At 44.8% G+C, this 19,940-nt stretch overlaps 1 protein-coding gene across 2 annotated transcripts in view; it reads right to left on the reverse strand.

Annotated features, from left to right (window-relative positions):
- The window catches only part of RMND5A (required for meiotic nuclear division 5 homolog A), a 29,272-nt gene extending 12,363 nt beyond the window's left edge, over window positions 1–16,909 (reverse strand). The window contains exons 1-5 of one of the 2 annotated variants that reach the window (XM_081166539.1): window positions 16,417–16,909; window positions 7,609–7,751; window positions 3,468–3,602; window positions 3,182–3,282; window positions 163–329 (exon numbers count right to left, since the gene is read on the reverse strand). In XM_081166539.1, the coding sequence (XP_081022665.1) occupies window positions 163–329; window positions 3,182–3,282; window positions 3,468–3,602; window positions 7,609–7,751; window positions 16,417–16,894 (1,024 nt within the window). In that variant the 5' untranslated portion in view covers window positions 16,895–16,909. The remainder of the gene's footprint in view (window positions 1–162; window positions 330–3,181; window positions 3,283–3,467; window positions 3,603–7,608; window positions 7,752–16,416) is intronic. The other variant, XM_081166540.1, reaches the window with a different exon arrangement.
- Window positions 16,910–19,940: the final 3,031 nt, after the last annotated feature.

The raw sequence follows: 19,940 nt of genomic DNA on the forward strand, positions 1-19,940 counted from the left end.
TGCCTTTTTGAAGGGATGGACAAGTGTGCCTATAGCTAGTAGATAAAACCCCCAAAAAGGATAATCAAAATATATGAAAATAAGAAGTGCACATCGTAAATTCAGTACAATCACCATTCTTAGCCTACAAATATGAACTCGGGTGCATTTAATGCAGCTTACCTTTCTGATGGTTTAGAGCAAATGGCTGAAAGTTTTTAGCGTATTGCAGTGCTTCTCTCTGGTTTGTAGTTCCGCCCATTAATAAACTAATAAAATATAATCTGTGTAGCTTAAATTCTAAAGAGCTGTTCTGTGCCATAAGCATTTCTCTGTTTGATACAGCCCACCTAAGAGATAATGGAACAAAAAGGGGGAAGGGGGGGGGAAAGCAGATTTACCTTAATAGGAACACTGGTTTATCAATTCAACCTTTTCCCTCAGGGTGTTTCAATGTCCGTTCACAACATTTTCCCTGTAGGAACTTTTAACATACTACCAATGGGGGGGGGGCGGGGGGGGGGTTCAACCTGGAGACAGAATACCACGACTGTTCTTTTAATACCACTAGCTCCTTTTCAGTTTGGTTCGCTTGAGCACTACTTTTTCGCCTCTGGTCACAGAAGTCATTCATTGTCTTGAACTGAAATTTGCAGTTAAAAAATTGGCAGATCATTACAGAGGAGTTGTGGCTTAACAGGTCCTGGGAGGAAGTAACCCTGAGGGCGGCTGAGCGTCATCAGTTGCAGTTGGGATCAGAATTGTAAAGAACCGCCTCTGGCCTGTAAACAGCCACTCACCTACATTCCCGTACCAGGTATGAATTATCTCTAGGCAACCAGGCAGGGAGGTTTCCATAAACTGGAAGAATATGAGGTTCCCAGCTCTCGGCTACTGATGTGCCAAAGTGACTTGCATGTGGGAAAAGGAGTTAGAAAAACATTTTATGGACTCGTAACTTGTGTAATTTATTTGCAATAGTTACAAATAAATATTTACCACTTGTATTTTGTGAACCAATGGAAAATTACGCAGCCTAATAACCCACAATTGGCCGTTCTAAACGTTCCATTCAGCTTATTGAGTAAACATTAATCCTGTTTGTCACACATCCTGAAGACTGTTTTCAATGCTCTGATTCTTTGGAGCAGTGGTTAAAGGCCAGGGACTGCAGAGATTGGATTGCAGTGACTTCCCAGAATTACATTCGGGATTTGAAGGCAAGTTATACAAATTTCAAGGGAACTGATTTCCATATATGTGTGTGGGAGCATGGGCTGTGGACCACAACCAACTCTGAAAAATGAAGTCGCAGGTGAAGAAATATTATTATTATTTATTGAATTTATATACCGCCCTATATATGCTGATTGATAACGGAAAAGACACTATATAGTTAACACTTGCACACAAATAAATATTTCTACTTCACTCTTTTGTTTAATGCTTGAGAAACAGGAGATTTCCTGGTATACATTTTCATTATTGCTGATGTTTACGTTTTTATTAAACATATACAAATGAACACAAGAATTTTCATTGTCTGTATTAACAGCCCTGAATGTGGGCAGGCCACCACCTTCCTCCAATAATGTATATTTATTCAGACATTTCATTCTCCTGGAAACTTTGGAGAAATGAAAACCCTAGAATCTGGCAAATACCTAGATCAGATAGTACCCTCCAGATTTTCTTGGACTCCAATTTCCATCAGCCCCAGCCAGCATGGCTTATGGTCAGGGATGATGGGAGTTGTTGTCTAGCAACAGCCACAATTTTGGCTACCACTGACCTAGATAATTAAAAAGAAAAGGCACTCTGGCCAAAGAGAAACAGCATCACACACAAATGAAAAAGCTTAAGGATTGGTAAATCCATGTATCCTATTTTCAAACTTTTTATGTGTGTGCGAGATGGACAGACAGACAGATAGATGGGTCTCTTATATCAGGGCAGCTTAACTTTACATGAGCATGGCAGTTCAAAACGATATAACAAAGCTGACATAAAGTTATGAAGGGCAACTCATTAGCTGATTAATCAGAGGTTAAAACCTAAAATCACTCTGCTTGTATTTTATCAATTTTTCAGTAAATTAGTTTGATGCAAATAGGTGTTCAAATCAAGCTGCATTTTGCTGAAAAGCCAAATGCACAGAGTTAATTGACGATATTCGGTGTTAGTCATTCTCGGAACAGGCCTACTGAAACCACAGAACTTAGGTTCATAGATTTCAATGGGACTACTCGATGAATTAGCGGCATATCACCCACTAAATCTGCGCATTTGCAATCAATCCCTCTGTCCAGGGAACTCTGTGAACTGCCCTGAGACCTCTGGGTATAGGGCGGTATACAAGTTCAATAAATAATAATAATAACAACAACTACTACTACTACTACTACTACAACAACAACCCTGAATTATAGCCCTGTGAGAGGGATACGGTAAAGGTAAAGGGACCCCTGACCATTAGGTCCAGTCGTGACTGACTCTGGTGTTGTGGCGCTCATCTCGCTTTAAAGGCCGAGGGAGCTGGCGTACAGCTTCCGGGTCATGTGGCCAGCATGACTAAGCCGCTTCTGGCGAACCAGAGCAGCGCACAGAAACACCGTTTACCTTCCTGCCGGAGCGGTACCTATTTATCTACTTGCACTTTGACGTGCTTTCGAACTGCTAGGTTGGCAGGAGCTGGGACCGAGCAACGGGAGCTCACCCCGTCGCGGGGATTCGAACCGCCAACCTTCTGATCGGCAAGTCCTAGGCTCTGTGGTTTAACCCACAGCGCCGTATCACAACTCTCAATTTCCCTTAACAAACTGCAGTTCCCAATATGCTATTAAAAATACGAAGACACAAGTCTAAAGCAGGCTCTGTCACTTTAAATTAGTGTTAGCTCTCAGATGATGGGCTCAGCTTTTGTTGGTTCCTCGCCATTGTGGGCACAAGGTCTGCCTCACCTGAGAGCTGCCAGTTCCTGTGGAACATAGACCCACCCTGATATTGGACAATTCCTGCTGTAGGCAAGCCCCAATTGACTTTTGGGATTTCAGCCCAGCTGGAACACATTTAGTGAACATCTATTCACTTGAGAATTCCCAGCATTAATGAATATGTTAAAATGAGAGACTTTAGATGGCGTTTTATCTGAATATTAAATAATAAATAAAATAATAATAAACAAAACAGATGAGTAACTCACTCTAACGCAGGTCTCAAAACTCTAACTTTAAGTGCTTCCAATATTCGGTTGAGCTCCACAAACGGCTGCTTTTGACTTTGGTCTATCGAAAGTCCGGACTCCTGAAAAACAAGATCATATCACACATTCTTTAGTTATTTTTATAGATGGGCAAAATAGTGTTTTTGTGTCCGCGGACCATTAGAACATGGGGTGAAGACTCCACAGTCGCCTGGAAATTCAACTAAAACAATAGGTGAAAAAATTATTTTGCTTCCCAGGAACGAGGAATTCTAGCTGCAATTACCTGGCAAAGTTCCTCAGCTACGTCTAGCATTCCTTGCCGGAAAAAGTGTTCTACCATCACCTCATTCAGAATCCGCTGGCTATCAGCCTGCCAGCATCCATCTATTCCCACGCTGCTGATGTCAGAGTCAAAATTCTGTGAAGGAAAAAGTGACAATCAGTTCCAGAAAAAACCAAGCTCTTATGTTTTTATTTTTCCATTAGGCAAATTATATAAATCTCCACTCAGAAGTGCTTTTGCCTATTTCTGAACTGCCTTGCTTCGCTTCTTCTTGTCTTTTAAGATACAGTGGTACCTCAGGTTACATACGCTTCAGGTTACAGACTCCACTAACCCAGAAATATTGCTTCGGGTTAAGAACTTTGCTTCAGGATGAGAACAGGAACCATGCTCTGGTGGTGCGGCGGCAGCAGGAGGCCCCATTAGCTAAAGTGGTGCTTCAGGTTAAGTACGGACCTCCGGAACGAATTAAGTACTTAACCCGAGGTACCACTGTATTCCTTTCACATGATTCATTACGTCCTTTATACAAAAAGAAGACACCATTTTGTTTCTTTCTGGTAACCATTAATACATTCTATATTTACAAATTTTAAGAAATTAAAGATAGGAAAGGGTGTAGTTCATTACCAGAAGGTAATGCAATACATATTCTATCAGAATATGAAGTTATTATGCATAAGTCATGTCGGCTTTTAGAAGGTTGCTTTACATGTTTTTCTAGACTGTCCTTCAGAGTGGTGTACAGTAAGCCCCCCAAAACACAAGTCTAATCTATAAAACCACATATAAGCCACCAGACATAAACATCCAGCAAATCAGATAAAAGTGGCCTTGTATTTAAGCTTTAGCATGGTAGGAGATTGACTATCAGCTGACAGGGATTCCAATCAGGTAGGGTCTCAGCCTGCATACCAGATGCAGCTGATAAACAGCTGCCCTGGACACAGAATTGACCTGCACCTCCATGGACACCTGTGAGTCCAGAATGACTCCCAGGCTGCGCACCTGGTCCTTCAGGGGCACAGTTATCCCATTCAGGACCAGGGAGTCCTCCACACCTGCCCGCCTCCTGTCCCCCAAAAACAGTACTTCTGTCCTGTCAGGATTCAACCTCTCTGTTAGCCGCCATCCATCCTCCAACCGGCTCCAGACACTCACACAGGACCTTCACCGCCTTCACTGGTTCTGATTTGAAAGAGAGGTAGAGCTGGGTATCATCCGCATTCACATGATAACAAAGACTCCCACCTCTTCTAGTCTGATCCTGTGAACTGTCCTGTTTAGCACTGGCTAAAGGTGAAGGTGGCATTAACATTCATGCTGTGCATGACATAACCTGCTTGGTGCTTTGTGCAAATGGGGGGGGAAGCAAGCAAGGTGTGGGGGTGTAAATCATTTCAAGAGATATGAGATGCAAGATTATCCCAGGGGTTGTTCCCGCCTGACCATGTGAAAATCAGGGAAAATTGGAGAAGGGTGATAGCTTACTGTTCCAGATTCAATCCCTGGTGTTTCCAGGTAAAGACCCTTGGCCTGAAACCTTGGAAAGGGACTGCCAGTCAGTGTAGGCAATAATGACCTAGATGGGCCTATCCCCTGACTCAGGCAGCGTCTTCTGTTGCAAAATTTGCTTGCATTGACAACTCATAATTAAAGGCAGGAACCCAGCCACTGCCTCTCAAGAGCTTATCGGTTCAGGAAACTCCCTAAAATCCAGTCACTGTGCTAAAGATTAAAAACAGGAAGGGGTTTTTTTTTCACTTTTAAAACAATGCTATCCAGCTTTTCCATAAAAATGCTCAACTCGCACAGTAAAAATTAAAGTAAGACGGTAAAATGGCAGGGAAAAAAGGTAAGATAAAAACTAGGAGCTGAATTTTCAGATTGGAAGCTTAGCCAGGTGGCTAGATTGCCATCAGAAGGCGAGAAATGAGGAAGTAAGATGGACCTCTCTAGGAAAGAAGTTCTAAAGCTTTGCTGCAGCTACAGAGAAGACCCGGTCCTGCATCCTGAACAAATGCAATTCAGAGGCTGGCAGGGTAAGATAGAGAGGCTCTCCCTCCAGAAGATCTTAGTAAGCAGACATGGTCATATGGGAGAAGGTGCTCCCAGAAGTAGCCGGATCCCAACCCAGTTTAGGGCTTTGAAGGACATAACCAGCATTTTGAATTGAACCCTTTATAACAAACCAAAGGGCAATATTCCATTACGCATGATGCCAATTCTATTAGGCAGGATACATTATTCTATAAAGAGATTCAAAATTATGAAATTCCTCTTACGTTTTCTGCTTATTAGAAGACGATACAATCTTTATTGTCATTGTCCCATACAGAACAACGAAACTGAGAAAATCTACATCAGACATTCAAAAACCAACAAGCCTGCTATCCCAGCCTGGTTAGCCCCCTAAAAACTCTGATACCCCATAATTAAGTACAATATACTCCCATAGAGACTACCTTACACTGCGTTTAAAACCAAAATCGCATTTGGATAGAAACTGTTTCTCAGGCGGCTAGTCCTAGTCTTTATAACCCTGTACCTTCTTCCAGAAGGCAGAAGCTGAAAGAGAAGGCAGAAGCTGAAACACTATCCTGCACTATCTCTGCAGCTTTCTTATGGCACCTGGAAGCATAGATTTGATCCAAGGTGGGAAGAGTGCACCCAATTATTCTCTCCGCAGTCTTTACAACCCTGGACAGCATTGTTTTTTCCCTGACTGTGCAGCTCCCAAACCACACACAGAGACCATAAATTAATACACTCTCAACAGTACAATGGTAAAATGCCATCAACAGGTCCTTTGAGAGATTATTTTTCCGGAGGATTCTCAGAAGATATAACCTCTGCTGTGCTCTCTTCATCAGGTCTTTGCTGTTATCTCCCCAGGTTAGAATCTGCTCATGAGTTGCCAAATGTAGGTTTTGCACATATTTGTCTGTGTTTGATGGGTTCCAAGATAGTAAAATGAATAATCTTCCCTGGCAATCAACAAAGCTCAATAGTACTCTCTACCCTGTTCTTCCTCTAGCTTCTCCTTTACAGGTAACATGGCCTATTAAGACATTTAAATCATCTGTCACCAGAAATTTATCTAGGACCATATTAATTCTAACTTGGACCTTCCAAAAAAGCTGCTGGGCATATTTCCTGTGGGTGATTTGCGGGAGGGGTATGGAGCCCCAAGCAGATCTAACACATTTCCTTTGGCAAAGGCCCAGTAGCTGCACCTTTTGGAAGGAGACCCAAGTTAGTATATGGTTCTAGATAAATTTAAAACACTCTGGTTTCAATGTAAAAGGTAAAGGGACCCCTGACCATTAGGTCCAGCCGTGGCCAACTCTGGGGTTGTGGTGCTCATCTCACTTTATTGGCCGAGGGAGCCGGCGTACAGCTTCCGGGTCATGTGGCCAGCATGACTAAGCCGCTTCTGGCGAACCAGAGCAGCGCACGGAAACGCCGTTTACCTCCCCGCCGGAGCGGTACCTATTTATCTACTTGCACTTTGACGTGCTTTCGAACCGCTAGGTTGGCAGGAGCTGGGACGAAGCAATGGGAGCTCATCCCGTCGCGGGGATTCGAACCGCCGACCTTCTGATCGGCAAGTCCTAGGCTCTGTGGTTTAACCCACAGCGCCACCCGCGTCCTTTAGTTTCAATGTACCCAAGACTAAATATTTTGCTGCATTAGTCTTAATCTAATTATCTAAAGTGGCAATCTATTTCGCAGAAGGCCGGTTTTCAAGATGAAGGCTACATTTTACCTCTGGGTTCTTTATTTCACTTGGTTTCTGACGGGGTCGAAACTGGGGAATATGGTTTTGCATACAGAAATATAGACCCATCCACTGAGCTTTCTTGAAAACAACCTACAGCAGGAATGGGGAAACTGTGGCCTTTCAGATGCTGTTAAATAACAACTTACATCATCCCTGACCCTGGGCTACGTAGCTGGGGCTGATAAGAGTTGGGAGTCTCACAACATCTGGAAGGCCAGAGATCCTTCATCTCTGTAAAAGCTAGTTGCAAAAGTCCGGGGAGTCTGCAGTGCTGACTCACATTAAATTTTAAACATACAAAGTTTTTAAAAACCACAACCAAGCATTGAGACACAACCAAACGAATGCTCTAAATACCTTGTCAATCGCTTTCCCAACACGGGAAACACTACTGTGAATGTCTTTATGATCCGAGGCCAATTTCTGAACGGTATCCTTTATTCGCTTGCAGCACTGGGTCATAACAAGCGATATCGTCCCCGATAGATCTCCATCTTGATCTAGACAGAAGAGAAGAAAAACAAATAATTAATTGCATTATGAGCAAGAAACACTAATTCCCAAGAAATGGAATTTCTGCAAACAAAGGGCCCAAGCACCATCATTTAATTTCACTTCTGAAAAGTCGTAAGTAGTTTCAAAATGGATTACAGGAGACACTGGTGGGGTGAAATCTATGTCCCTTCAGATGTTGCTGGACTTTGGCTCCAATCATCCCTGATCATTAGCTACATTGGCTGGTGCTGAAGGGACTTGTGGGTCCAACAGCACCTGAGAGGCCATATACCCCCCACCTCTGGTGTCAGGAAATGTTATTCCTGTGGGATTGGCTGGCATAATTTGTAGCATGCCCAGCAAGTTATATACAATCATAACTCGAAGCCAGCTTCATCGCAGCCTTGTACTCAGTGTATTATTTCAGATTACAGTGGTGCCCCGCAAGACGAATGCCTCGCAAGACGGAAAACTCGCTAGACGAAAGAGTTTTCCGTTTTGGAGGTGCTTCGCAAAACGAATTTCCTATGGGCTTGCTTCGCAAGACGACAATGTCTTGCGAGTTCCTGCGGGGTTTTTTCCCTCCCCCCCCTTTTTCTAAGCCGCTAAGCCGCTTATCAGCTGATCCGATAAGCCGCTAAAAGCCGCTAATAGCGCTAATCCGTCAATGGGCTTGCTTTGCAAGACGAAAAAACCGCTAGACGAAGAGAATCACAGAAAGGATTCTTTTCGTCTTGCGAGGCACCACTGTATCGCTAAATGGTTGGTTGCTTACCTGGAAAAGCAGTTCTCGCAAAGCGGCCTTGCCAAGTGTACACTGTAACAAGGCACAGCAGCTACACACAATGTCATGAGATTCTATCCAGCATCTGAATCTTTATAGAGGCAAAAGTCTTGCTTCTGCAGACCTCTCTTACATTCCCTCTGTTCGTTTCAACCCTCTCAAGACTTGAAAAGACCAAAGAGAGATGCAAACTAGGCTGGGTCACTCTGGAATGACTTTGTAGACGGTTAAGAAACCTCTGTTTCCTCTCCGAGAGGTCCTGCCCGGTTTTCACTGACTGAGAAATATCCATCAGGGTTAAATGGTAAAGGTAAAGGGACCCCTGGCCATTAGGTCCAGTCGTGACCGACTCTGGGGTTGCGGCGCTCATCTCACTTTATTGGCTGAGGGAGCCGGCGTACAGCTTCTGGGTCATGTGGCCAGCATGACTAAGCCACTTCTGGCCAACCAGAGCAGTGCACGGAAACGCCGTTTACCTTCCCGCCGGAGTGGTACCTATTTATCTACTTGCACTTTGACATGATTTCGAACTGCTAGGTTGGCAGGAGCAGGGACCGAGCAACGGGAGCTCACCCCGTCGCGGGGATTCGAACCGCCGACCTTCTGTCCTAGGCTCTGCGGTTTAACCCACAGCACCACCCGCATCCCTTCCATCAGGGTTACTCGTTCCCAAATACCCATCACATCTGATGACGAGAAAAAACAGAGCCTTGTGAAGGTGGGTGCAGAAGACCACATGCAAATCCCTAGATCAGTTGTGTTTCTTCATGGAAACAAAGCAGAGGTATTTTTTGTGATGACGGACTATCTGCAATTCAGGATAGCTTAGCGGTACGTTCAAGCGGCTGAGGTCTAACGAAGAACAAGGCACCAGTCTTTTCTCCTGGCAAGGAAGTATTCCACACAGCATTCAGTTACCTGTAATTCTGACAAATTTACCTGGATATAGCACAAAAATTCAGTGGCAATTCTGCCTTTAATTAGGAAAATTACATTTAGCAGAACCATACTGGGGGGGAAGCTAAAACAAGAGTGAATATAGGGGAACCTTGGTTTTCGAACGTAATCCGTTCCGGAAGTCCATTCGAAAACCGAAAATCAAAGGGCTGTAGGCAAAGTGAATGGTGAAAATGGAAAAATGCACCATGGAAGCTGTTCAACTTCCAAGGCGTGTTCGAAAACAGAAGCATTCACTTCCGGGTTTTCAGCGTTCGGCTTCTGAATCGTTCAGCAGCCAAGGCATTTGAAAACAGAGGTTACACTGTATTTGGAAATCTTAGGCTAATACAGTATGACATTTTAAAAGGCCTAACTCAGAGGGAGAGGGAAGCCACACAATGTTTTGTGGTGGAAATACCGGCGGCATCCTCTGAAAATCAGAGATATGGGTCTATGAAAGCCTATTTATGTATTGTCTTTTGAGGCAACTGCTGCTTTTATATGTACAGTGGTACCTTGGTTCTCGAACTTAATCCATTCCAGAAGTCCATTCCAAAACCTAAACATTCCAAACCAAGGCATGTTTTCCCATAGAAAGTAATGCAAAACGGATTAATCTGTTCCAGGCTGTTGAAAAACTACCCCTAAAACGCGCTTCTCCCCACCACCCCAATCAGTGCGATCTTTCGAGATCTCTTTCGCTCTTGATCTCTCTCTCGGCAAAGTGCCTGGGCTGCAGAGCGCTGCTGGGACTTCTCCTCACCGGCCCAATCAGCACGATCTCTCTAAAAACGGAAGCGCAACACTAAAAACGGAAGCTCAGGATACGTTTGACTTCCAAAAAAAAATTCGAGAACCGGAACGCTCACTTCGGGGTTTGCGACGTTCGGGTTCTAAGTTGTTTGTGAACTAGGCTGTTTGAGAACCAAGGTACCACTGTATATACAAAACAAGTGTAGCACTATGCTACCAACTTCCATTTGCCTGCACAGCAAGGCACACACTCACTCCCCAACCAAGGTCTAGGAAGTCCTTCTCCAGAGAAATACGCAGGCTCAGTTCAGAAGAACAGCTGCCACTTGCGTTGATGAATAGGAGGGAAGAATCGGAGACTTCACCCCTTTATTCATCCCCTGGTCTCTTCTCTCTGGCGAAGCAAGTAAAAGCGCTGCAAGCTCAGGTATCTTCAGAAGCTGTGTCAGACCGAGCAGTCCCCTGGCTTATGGTGCATCCCAGGAGAAGGCAGACTTTGTTTATCTCCTCTCTAAAATGAAGAACAGCATACACTTCTGGAACTCTACCCTCCGTTTTCAAACCTCAAGGCACAATAGTTTCTGAAACATGCAAGAAATTAAAAAAAAATGTAATTGTGGAAAACTATGGAGCTAAGCTGCTATGGTTTTCCCAGTAGTGATGTATGGAAGTGAGAGCTGGACCATAAAGAAGGCTGACCGCCGAAGAATTGATGCTTTTGAATTATGGTGCTGGAAGAGACTCTTGAGAGTCCCATGGACTGCAAGAAGATCAAACCTCTCCATTCTGAAGGAAATCAGCCCTGAGTGCTCATTGGAAGGACAGATCCTGAAGCTGAGGCTTCAATATTTGGGCCACCTCATGAGAAGAGAAGACTCCCTGGAAAAGACCCTGATGTTGGGAAAGATGGAGGGCACAAGGAGAAGGGGACGACAGAGGACGGGATGGTTGGACAGTGTTCTTGAAGCTACCAACATGAGTTTGACCAAACTGCGGGAGGCAGTGGAAGACAGGAGTGCCTGGCGTGCTCTGGTCCATGGGGTCACGAAGAGTTGGACACGACTAAACGACAAAACAACAACATGGAGCTAAGCTAGTCAGAGTACTACAGAAGCTAGAAAAATCTCAAGTGCTAGCATCCAGTCTGGTATTTGAAAAAAGGGAAGGAGAAACTGGTCCACCAGATCTGATTTATCTCCATGTTTATCTGTAGTGTCCAGTTCCACAAGCACCACTTCAGAAGAGCCGCTTCCATGCTGCAGCAAACCATTCCCATTAACTGTTTTCTCTGCCACATAAACGCAGAACTATGTTTCACTGTCTAATCAAGACGCAGCGGTGTACCTGCCTTTAAATTTACTGAGATACTGAATAAATAATTCCCTCTATCTTCTCATTTAGCTACAAAAATCCACAAGCCTCAAGGAGATTTATCCTTTGTTCAGATGTCAAATGCCCCATGACTCACTAGTCTCTTTGTGTCAAATGACCACAGCTCTCAGCTTTCAACAATGAAAACAGCACGGGTTACGTCAACAGCCGCAACATGGAACTGACCATTCATAAAACTGGTGCCACCATGCAATTCCTGCCCCCCTGTGAGAATGTCATCAGCACTCCCTCAGGTGTGTGGGGGCTTTCAGATGTGTGTACTACGCAAGTTGTGCTCTCTAACAAAGGAGTCAGCAAACTATTTCAGCAGGGGGCCGGTCCACTGTCCCTCAGACCTTGTGGGGGGCCAGACTATATTTTTTGGGGGAGGGGGGAATGAACGAATTCCTATGCCCCACAAATAACCCAGAGATGCATTTTAAATAAAAGCACACATTCTACTCATGTAAAACAAGCTGATTCCCGGACCGTTCTGCGGGCCAGATTTAAAAGGTGATTGGGCCAGATCCGGCCCCCAGGCCTTAGTTTGCCAGCCCATGCTCCAACATTTGAGATAGTCGCATTATGACCCAGTTCCAAGTTGCGAGGTCTCTTTTGTCAGCCTTCAATGATAACTTCTATACGTTCCCTTTTTAAATAAACACCCAGCTTAAACCCAGTCTAAACATATTTACTTGGAAAGAAGTGCCAATAAAAACAGTATTTCCAAATAAAATGCTTACTCCTAAATAGCCTCACTGAAATCTGGCACAGAATTACATATATGGCCTCATCATTTCAACAGACTGTGTGTGTGTGTGTGTATACACACACACATATCAGTTGCACATTAGACCGCAGTTATAGGAAAGTCAGCAAACTTGTTATTGTAAACTCTGCTTACATTTGCTCTATGGGATGTTCATTTAGAAGCCACCAATGACTAATGCCATTATTACTCAGTGTGAAAGAGTAAACTTGCCTGCCGGTGTGGAAATAGATTAAGGCTTCCTTTTTTTTTTACTCATTACAAGAGGCCAAAGAGGGCAGGATAGATTAATCACTGCCCAGTCCTGAGATGTCAAAACAAAACATCGCCTCCTGCATCTCAAAACTAAAGCCCTTTATCTTCCAAAACTCTGTAAGCAAATTAAGTTAGCTCTTTTTGCTCAGTCAATAACAAAGCCAAGCACTTGCGTCTGGGAAGAGGGAAAACTTCTCCTCCATATAATACAAGAAAGCCATGCTGATAGTTAGTTAGTTACTTAATTATAGTTGTTAGAAAATCATTTCCCAAAATACAGCAGCAGTAGTTTTGTCCACATCATCTCTTTCAATTCCCCAAGTTGGTGAGGCTCGTTTGACAACAATGAGAAATCAAGTTTTCAGTGTCACTGGCCCAAGACTTGTGGAACAAATGAGAACAGGGATTCAGTGGGTGCCTTCTATGCCAACTTTTAATTGCCTACGGAAAACTATTCCACCAGGCAATTAAGAGTACATTCCCTACAATGGTCTACTTGTGCTTGATATTAATTTCTTTTTGTTTTTAACTTATTTTTAACTCGTCATGTTATTGTTTGGTTTGGTTTTTTCATACTGATCTGAACTGTGGTATATTTTTATGAACTAGTTGTGTATAAATATTTCTTATAAATATGAAGAACAGTATCCAAAGAAGGAAAGCCAGTCTCGCCACTGCCTTTTTCAAATTCATCTAAATCTTTAGGCAGAATAGGGGCTGGTGGCTGAGAGGCCTTCCAGCAGACAGACCGAAGGCGAAAGACTCAACAAGAGATGCATATGAGAAAAATTACGAACTGCAAACAAGCAACTGGGAGTTGAGGTGAAGGGACACCACCCCATACTCACTTCTCAAAGTGGCCCTTCAGGTAAAGTAGCTGATGCCAAGAGGACAGAATTTGTCAGACGATGCTCATCAGACCCATGAATCACATCCTGGCAAATTAATACTACAGGCTTTGCCATGTCTGTTTCTGAACCTCCCTCTCTCTTGCAACCTTTGGGGAGGGGGCGCAGAGAAGGGAGAAAGAGATCCTTCCTCTCTAGTTACATACAAACTGTATGTTCCACACACCAAGCAAGCAAGCCAGCCCAGCAGGAAGACAAGAGCTATGGGAAGAGAACATAGAAACACCCTCTGTAACAGACCCCAGCCCTTTGACACAGGGAAACTAAGGCCACATGGAACATACCATTCTCAGGGGACAAAAAAAAATATGTGTCTACAACCAGTTGTTGCAGTTGCTGATATTTGTCTCTCTCAAGAGACAATGGAGCGTGCCTCCAGTGGTGAAGTCAAACTGCTTTGCTTAGACGACAAGACCCTCCTCTTGGCCTTGCTGATGTAGTCCAAAGAAAAGCAGAGCAATACATTTGGCACCAGCTTGGCTGCAGGAGTCGACGGAAGGAGGCGTACAAGGCACCACCCAACTATCTTAGGGATTTCACTCCAGATTTGTGTAGGGTTTAGGGTAAGAGCATGGGTAGGCAAGCTAAGGCCCGGGGGCCGGATGCGGCCCAATCGCCTTCTCAATCTGGCCCACGGACAGTCCAGGAATCAGCATGTTTTTTACATGAGCAGAATGTGTCCTTTTATTTAAAATGCATCTCTGGGTTATTTGTGGGGCCTGCCTGGTGTTTTTACATGAGCAGAATGTGTGCTTTTATTTAAAATGCATCTCTGGGTTATTTGTGGGGCATAGGAATTCGTTCATTCCCCCCCCCAATACAGTCCGGCCCCCCACAAGGTCTGAGGGACAGTGGACCGGCCCCTTGCTGAAAAAGTTTGCTGACACCTGGGTAAGAGTTTTCCTTCTCCTAGAAGGGCTACTTTCATAGGTTGACAAGCCATCTGCCCCTCACGTGCAGAAACCACTTGACCATCGGACCCACGATTGGTCTCGTCCCCTCAATCTGCAGGTGCCTGTCTTTACATGTTGGGGAAGTCCCTAACTCACGAAGGGTTCGAGACCCATAAGCAACCCTCACCTGGTTTAGTTGACTAGTTGAAGCTGTTCCCGGAGTGTGATCGCTGTCAAATGCTGACATTTTCTAGGAGCCACAGGTGAGAGCTGAGTGCAGGGTAGCGACCAAAGGTGAACAAACTACCCCAGAGGGAGCACAATGTCTGCCCCACCGGACGTACTACCCCTCCCCTAACACCCCACATACCCATCTAGGAAACAAGCTGGATCATAGGGAACTGAATGGTGTCTCAAAACAAGAGGCAGACTATGCGAGAGCTGACCAGACACAGATAAAAGTGATACTGTGAGGCATTGGGAAGGGAAACTGAGACAGGCACGGAGTTACCATAGTTTTCTTAACAACAGCCTGGCAGTTGGAAGTTTTCCTTCACGTAGAGTTGTAGGGTATCCTCCCTCCCCCCAAAAAACAATTTGACACATATTTTCCCCAAAAAACAAATACACCCAGAAATCCGGCAGTTGGAAGCTTTCCTTCAAGTAGACTTACAGGGTTTCTTTTCCCTTTTCTTTTGTGAGCTGGGCCGCATTTACGTTTGATGAGGCCCTAAGCTACTGAAGCTAATGGGACCCTTTATATACCCAGCTGTCCTTTGCCAACAACAAATTGCCGCTGTTGTTTTGTGTTGAATATATGATGTGGGAATTTGTGGACCTAATAGGTCCATACACAACACAAAACACTGTTGCTGTATGTAGGCTTTATTTTATTTGCTTTTTATCTTATATTTAGGAAATGTACATCCAGGTTGTTTATCCTTTAATTTTGGGGGGACCTCCAAGAGACAGGGGCCCTAAGATATAGCTTCTTTAGTTTATACGTAAATCCGGCACTGTAATGTAATAAAGGTAAAGGTAAAGGGACCCCTGACCATTAGGTCCAGTAGTGACCGACTCTGGGGTTGCGGCGCTCATCTCGCTTTATTGGCCAAGGGAGCCGGCGTACAGCTTCCGGGTCATGTGGCCAGCATGACTAAGCCGCTTCTGGCGAACTAGAGCAGCGCACGGAAATGCCATTTACCTTCCCACCGGAGTGGTACCTATTTATCTACTTGCACTTTGACGTGCTTTCGAACAGCTAGGTTGGCAGGAGCAGGGACTGAGCAACGGGAGCTCACCCCGTCGTGGGGATTCGAACCGCCGACCTTCTGATCGGCAAGTACCAGGCTCTGTGGTTTAACCCACAGCGCCACCTGAATCCAGGTTGTTGTTTATCCTTTAATGGGAGGGCGCCAAGAGAGTGGGGCCCTAAACTATACCTTCTTTAACTTATACGTACTTAATTCGGCACTGTAATGTAATACAGTGGTACCTTCAGGTTACAGACTCTGCTAACCCAGAAATAGTACCTCGGGTTAAGAACTTTGCTTCTGGATGAGAACAGAAATCACGTGGTGGTGGCGCGGCAGCAGCAGCGGGAGGCCCCATTAGCTAAAGTGGTGCTTCAGGTTCAGAACAGTTTCAGGTTAAGTACGGACCTCCGGAATGAATTAAGTACTTAACCCGAGGTACCACTGTATTTCCCCCCAAAGAACAACAAAGCGCCCAAAGCGGTGTCGGGAAACTCTGTGCGGCAGGCACTTTCCTCAAAGGGAGTCGAAATTCAGTTTTCAGGCAGGATTGATGGAAGTCAAAAATTTGAATAAGATGTAAAAGTATGTTTAATTACTGTTGAAAACGATATGTTAAAAAAAAACTAATAAAAAATTATATTTTAAAAATTCAGTTTCAGTGGGATGGGGGGTAAGGAAAGCTTCACCTGCCGGATTCCTGCCTGCCTGCTGCTTAGAGAAAAGGCAAGCGCCTGGTTCTTACGGACATACTCTCGCTCTGGAGGATCTCCCGGCGCAGCCCCGCCACGTACTGGATCAGCTCCTCCAGGCTCCGCTCGCACAGCTGCCCGTAGCCCGAGAACTTCTGCAGCACCTTCTCCAGCTCGCGCTCCACCGTCACGCACTGGTCCATCGCCTCTTCCGCCCGACGCCCGGCCACCCCAGGCCCCTGCTGCCCGGCCTTGGCCCCACCGGACGACGGCGGAGGCGGCGGCCCCACCGACCGGGCCGAGGAGAACCTGCGCCGTGTGAGGGAGGGAGGCTTGTTGTTTTTGCAGGCAGCGCGCCGGACGGACCGGAGGAGGAGGAGGAGGTGGGGGGTCCTCCCCGGCGGAAGGTTGGAACTGCGGCGCAGGCGATTGCTCGAGGCAGCCCAGGCGGGGTCCTCGAGGAGCGCCCGCGTGATTGGGTAAGGCTTGCGCGTGCGTAGATGTAGGAAAATAGTGCAGAGGAGCTCGCATGCGCCGACGCAGACGAGGGTGAAACTTGCTGGGTTCCTTTGCTTGGTTTTCAGGAGGCGGAAGCGGCAGCTCAGTAAGAGCTCAAGCGGAGGGAAATGAGCCGCCAGGCTCTTCCTCGCTCCTTCAAAGCGCTGCCTCTTGCAGGAATTCGCGCTTTGTAATGTAGGTCTTATTCCAAGTTGGGGGTGGGGAAGGGATATGTCGGTTTGGCGAGTTAATATATATAGAACGCTGTGTATGTGCAGCGTTCTCCGCCTTTTTTATCGACAACTGTCACTTCTGTCTCAGCGAGACAAAAAAAAAGGCGCTAAGAGGAACTCGGAAATTAGAAGCTTTGTGTAAGTCTGATATTATTATGTCTATTGTTTTTACCGTTTGAAAGCACTCGAGGTGCGTTCAGGCAGCAACTTAGACACCTCAGACTGTCGTTTCCTCTCATAAGCCTTCTTGAGACTCCTAAACAAGCATTTTGTCATTTCTGCATAATAACAGGTTGGGCAGGGCCTGTATGAAAGCAGCCTCTTTGAACAGGCGAATCAGGCAGTACGGTTATCGCCTTTTTGAGGGTGGGGAGAGGAGGGGGCGGGTTTGTTTACCATGAGATGTCATAGGTAAACAGATAGGGAAAGCGGAAGTAGCGTTTTGGGGGTCCTTCTGCCATGGCTCCGACTTCCGTCGCGCGTCGGCTACGTATAGGTCATCACGTGATTATTTGTTTTTCTGTGAGTTGTTAAACCTGCTGGTTCTGCGTCTGGGACTCTTAGCTGCCCAACGAGCTCCTAGTTTCGTTGTCGTTTTTACAAATGTATAAATGCTTGCAAAGATTGCATCTTCTTGTTATTCTTTACATGCTGTCATGGCTCTTTAGAAAAGACGCAAAAGGGGACTGTTAATATTATTATTATTTCTTAAATTAGTATACTGCCCTTCATAGGAAGATCACAGCGCGCATCACAGCATAAAAATACAAAATGAAAATACAAAATACATATTAAAATAACCAACAAACTATTAGCATCCTTCCCAAAAACACATCCAAGAGCCCACAAAATGTTCATTCAGCTAAAGACCTGGGTAACAGAGAAACATTTTGGTCTGGCATCTAAACTGATGAGGAATATCGACTGGAGGCAAAAGCAGGATTGGCAAGGGATGCAAACTTCTTCTTTTTTACCGCTACAGAAGAAGCCAACGCCTTTGATTCTCCTCTGTGAAAATTCTCACACAAGGCTGGATTAAATTCTAAACCAATTTACTTATAACTTTTCCTAGTATTCCTCCCTAGTAATCTATGGATAGGATTGCAGTCTAAAGACTACTTGTGTGAGCACTTCTTTGCACAGGTAAACCAGCTACAATAACACCTGCACGTGGTAGGTTGATCCACAGAACTTGATATTGCTGTTGGGCTGCCTCAGTCATCTGAGTCAAAACCTGCAGCTTAAGTTCTCAGGACTCTAAATAAAATCTAAAATATTTGTATCCCACTTTTCTGCCTGACAGTAGACCTCCAAACAGCTTAAACAAAATAAAATAAAATGCACAATCAGAATCTCCCCCCCCCCTTTAATTAGAAGGCAGTTCTTATTAATGAAAGACTACTTAGGGATGGATTCATTTAAACTGTGTGGTGCAGCCACAAGCGGTGTCTTTTTTAGAATATATATATATGAATGATTGGGTGGAACACTCTTAGACCAACCCCTGAGTAGCATACTGAAAAACAAAAACTGAAAAGCATTGTAGGCAAGTAAACCTACCTAGCAATGTTCCTGGAATACAGGAATACAGATTCCTGGCTTCCTGAGCCTAGAGCCTGTTCTTGCAAAATGTTGATAGCACCAGATAACCTCAAGGTAAAACAGTCCATGACCCTGTCACTTGCCAATACCCAGGGCTTTTTTTCCCCCCCAACTGGAACTCGCCAGAACTCAGGTGCAGCTTCTCTCAGGTGGGTACCACTGCCATTCTAAGACAATGAGGGAGGTGTTTGTGGTGATCTCCGGCACCTCTTTTTCTTGAAAAATAGCATTGCCAATATCCCAATGGGTTGGGAAACTGGGATATTGGACATTCTAGATGTTGGTGGCAAATGCATGCATCTTTTAACAGAACTTTCAATGCTTCACATACCCTATAAGATAGATCTGTATTCTTATCCCCATATTGTAGGTGGTGCAGGTAAGGCTACAGTGATTGGGAACCTGTTGACATTGTTGTCCTTCAGTTTCCATCACCTTTTCTCGCTGGCCACGGCCAAGTTGAAATACAAGATCTGAAGGATCACAGGTTTTCCCAACTCTGGCCTAAGGCGACTTGGAGAGGAAATTGAATTCTGGACTTCTTGGTTCATAGCTAACCAAGTCTACTCAGAAGTGTGTATATCAAATAAATTGTGATGTCACACTGAAAATAAATGAACATGGGGTGTGTCTGCTCTGCAGGACACCCTGTTTAGATTCAATAGAACTTAAACGACAAGTGTAATAGTTCTTATACTTGATTGTTGGCTCTGTTTATTTCTCTGACCGATAGAGGACCTCAATGGATCTTTATGGGGAGCTGGGCTGCATAAACCAACCTCCACTTCTAAACCACAGGTTTATGTGTACTAATGTGCATAGTCTTATTCACTAAGCTGCACTACAAAATTTCACACCTTCTGTAACTAGATTTCTAAAGACATTGGGAAGACTTCTTTTTCTTCTTGTTGTTATATTTATTAAATGTGTGTACCACCCTTCACCTGAAGACCCCAGGGCAGTTGACCTAAATGCCTACAACATGCAAAGTCTCATCCACTTAGCTGCACTACAAAATCACAGTGCCATCTGCAACCAGAAGAGGGGGTCTCAGGGCAGTTCACAGAATAAAAGCAAGATGTAAAACCACAAAATATGTAATAAAAATAAAAACAATAACCCAATAGCCCCCCCAACACACATTTTAAAAGGGCATAGGATATAAATCTGATCAACCAAAGGCCTGGTTAAAAAGGAACAAGAAGGATTACTTATTCGATCCGTATACCACCCTTCACCCAGGG

The sequence above is a fragment of the Podarcis bocagei genome, assembly GCF_964188305.1.
Source record: "Podarcis bocagei genome assembly, chromosome: 13".
NCBI lineage: Eukaryota > Metazoa > Chordata > Lepidosauria > Squamata > Lacertidae > Podarcis > Podarcis bocagei.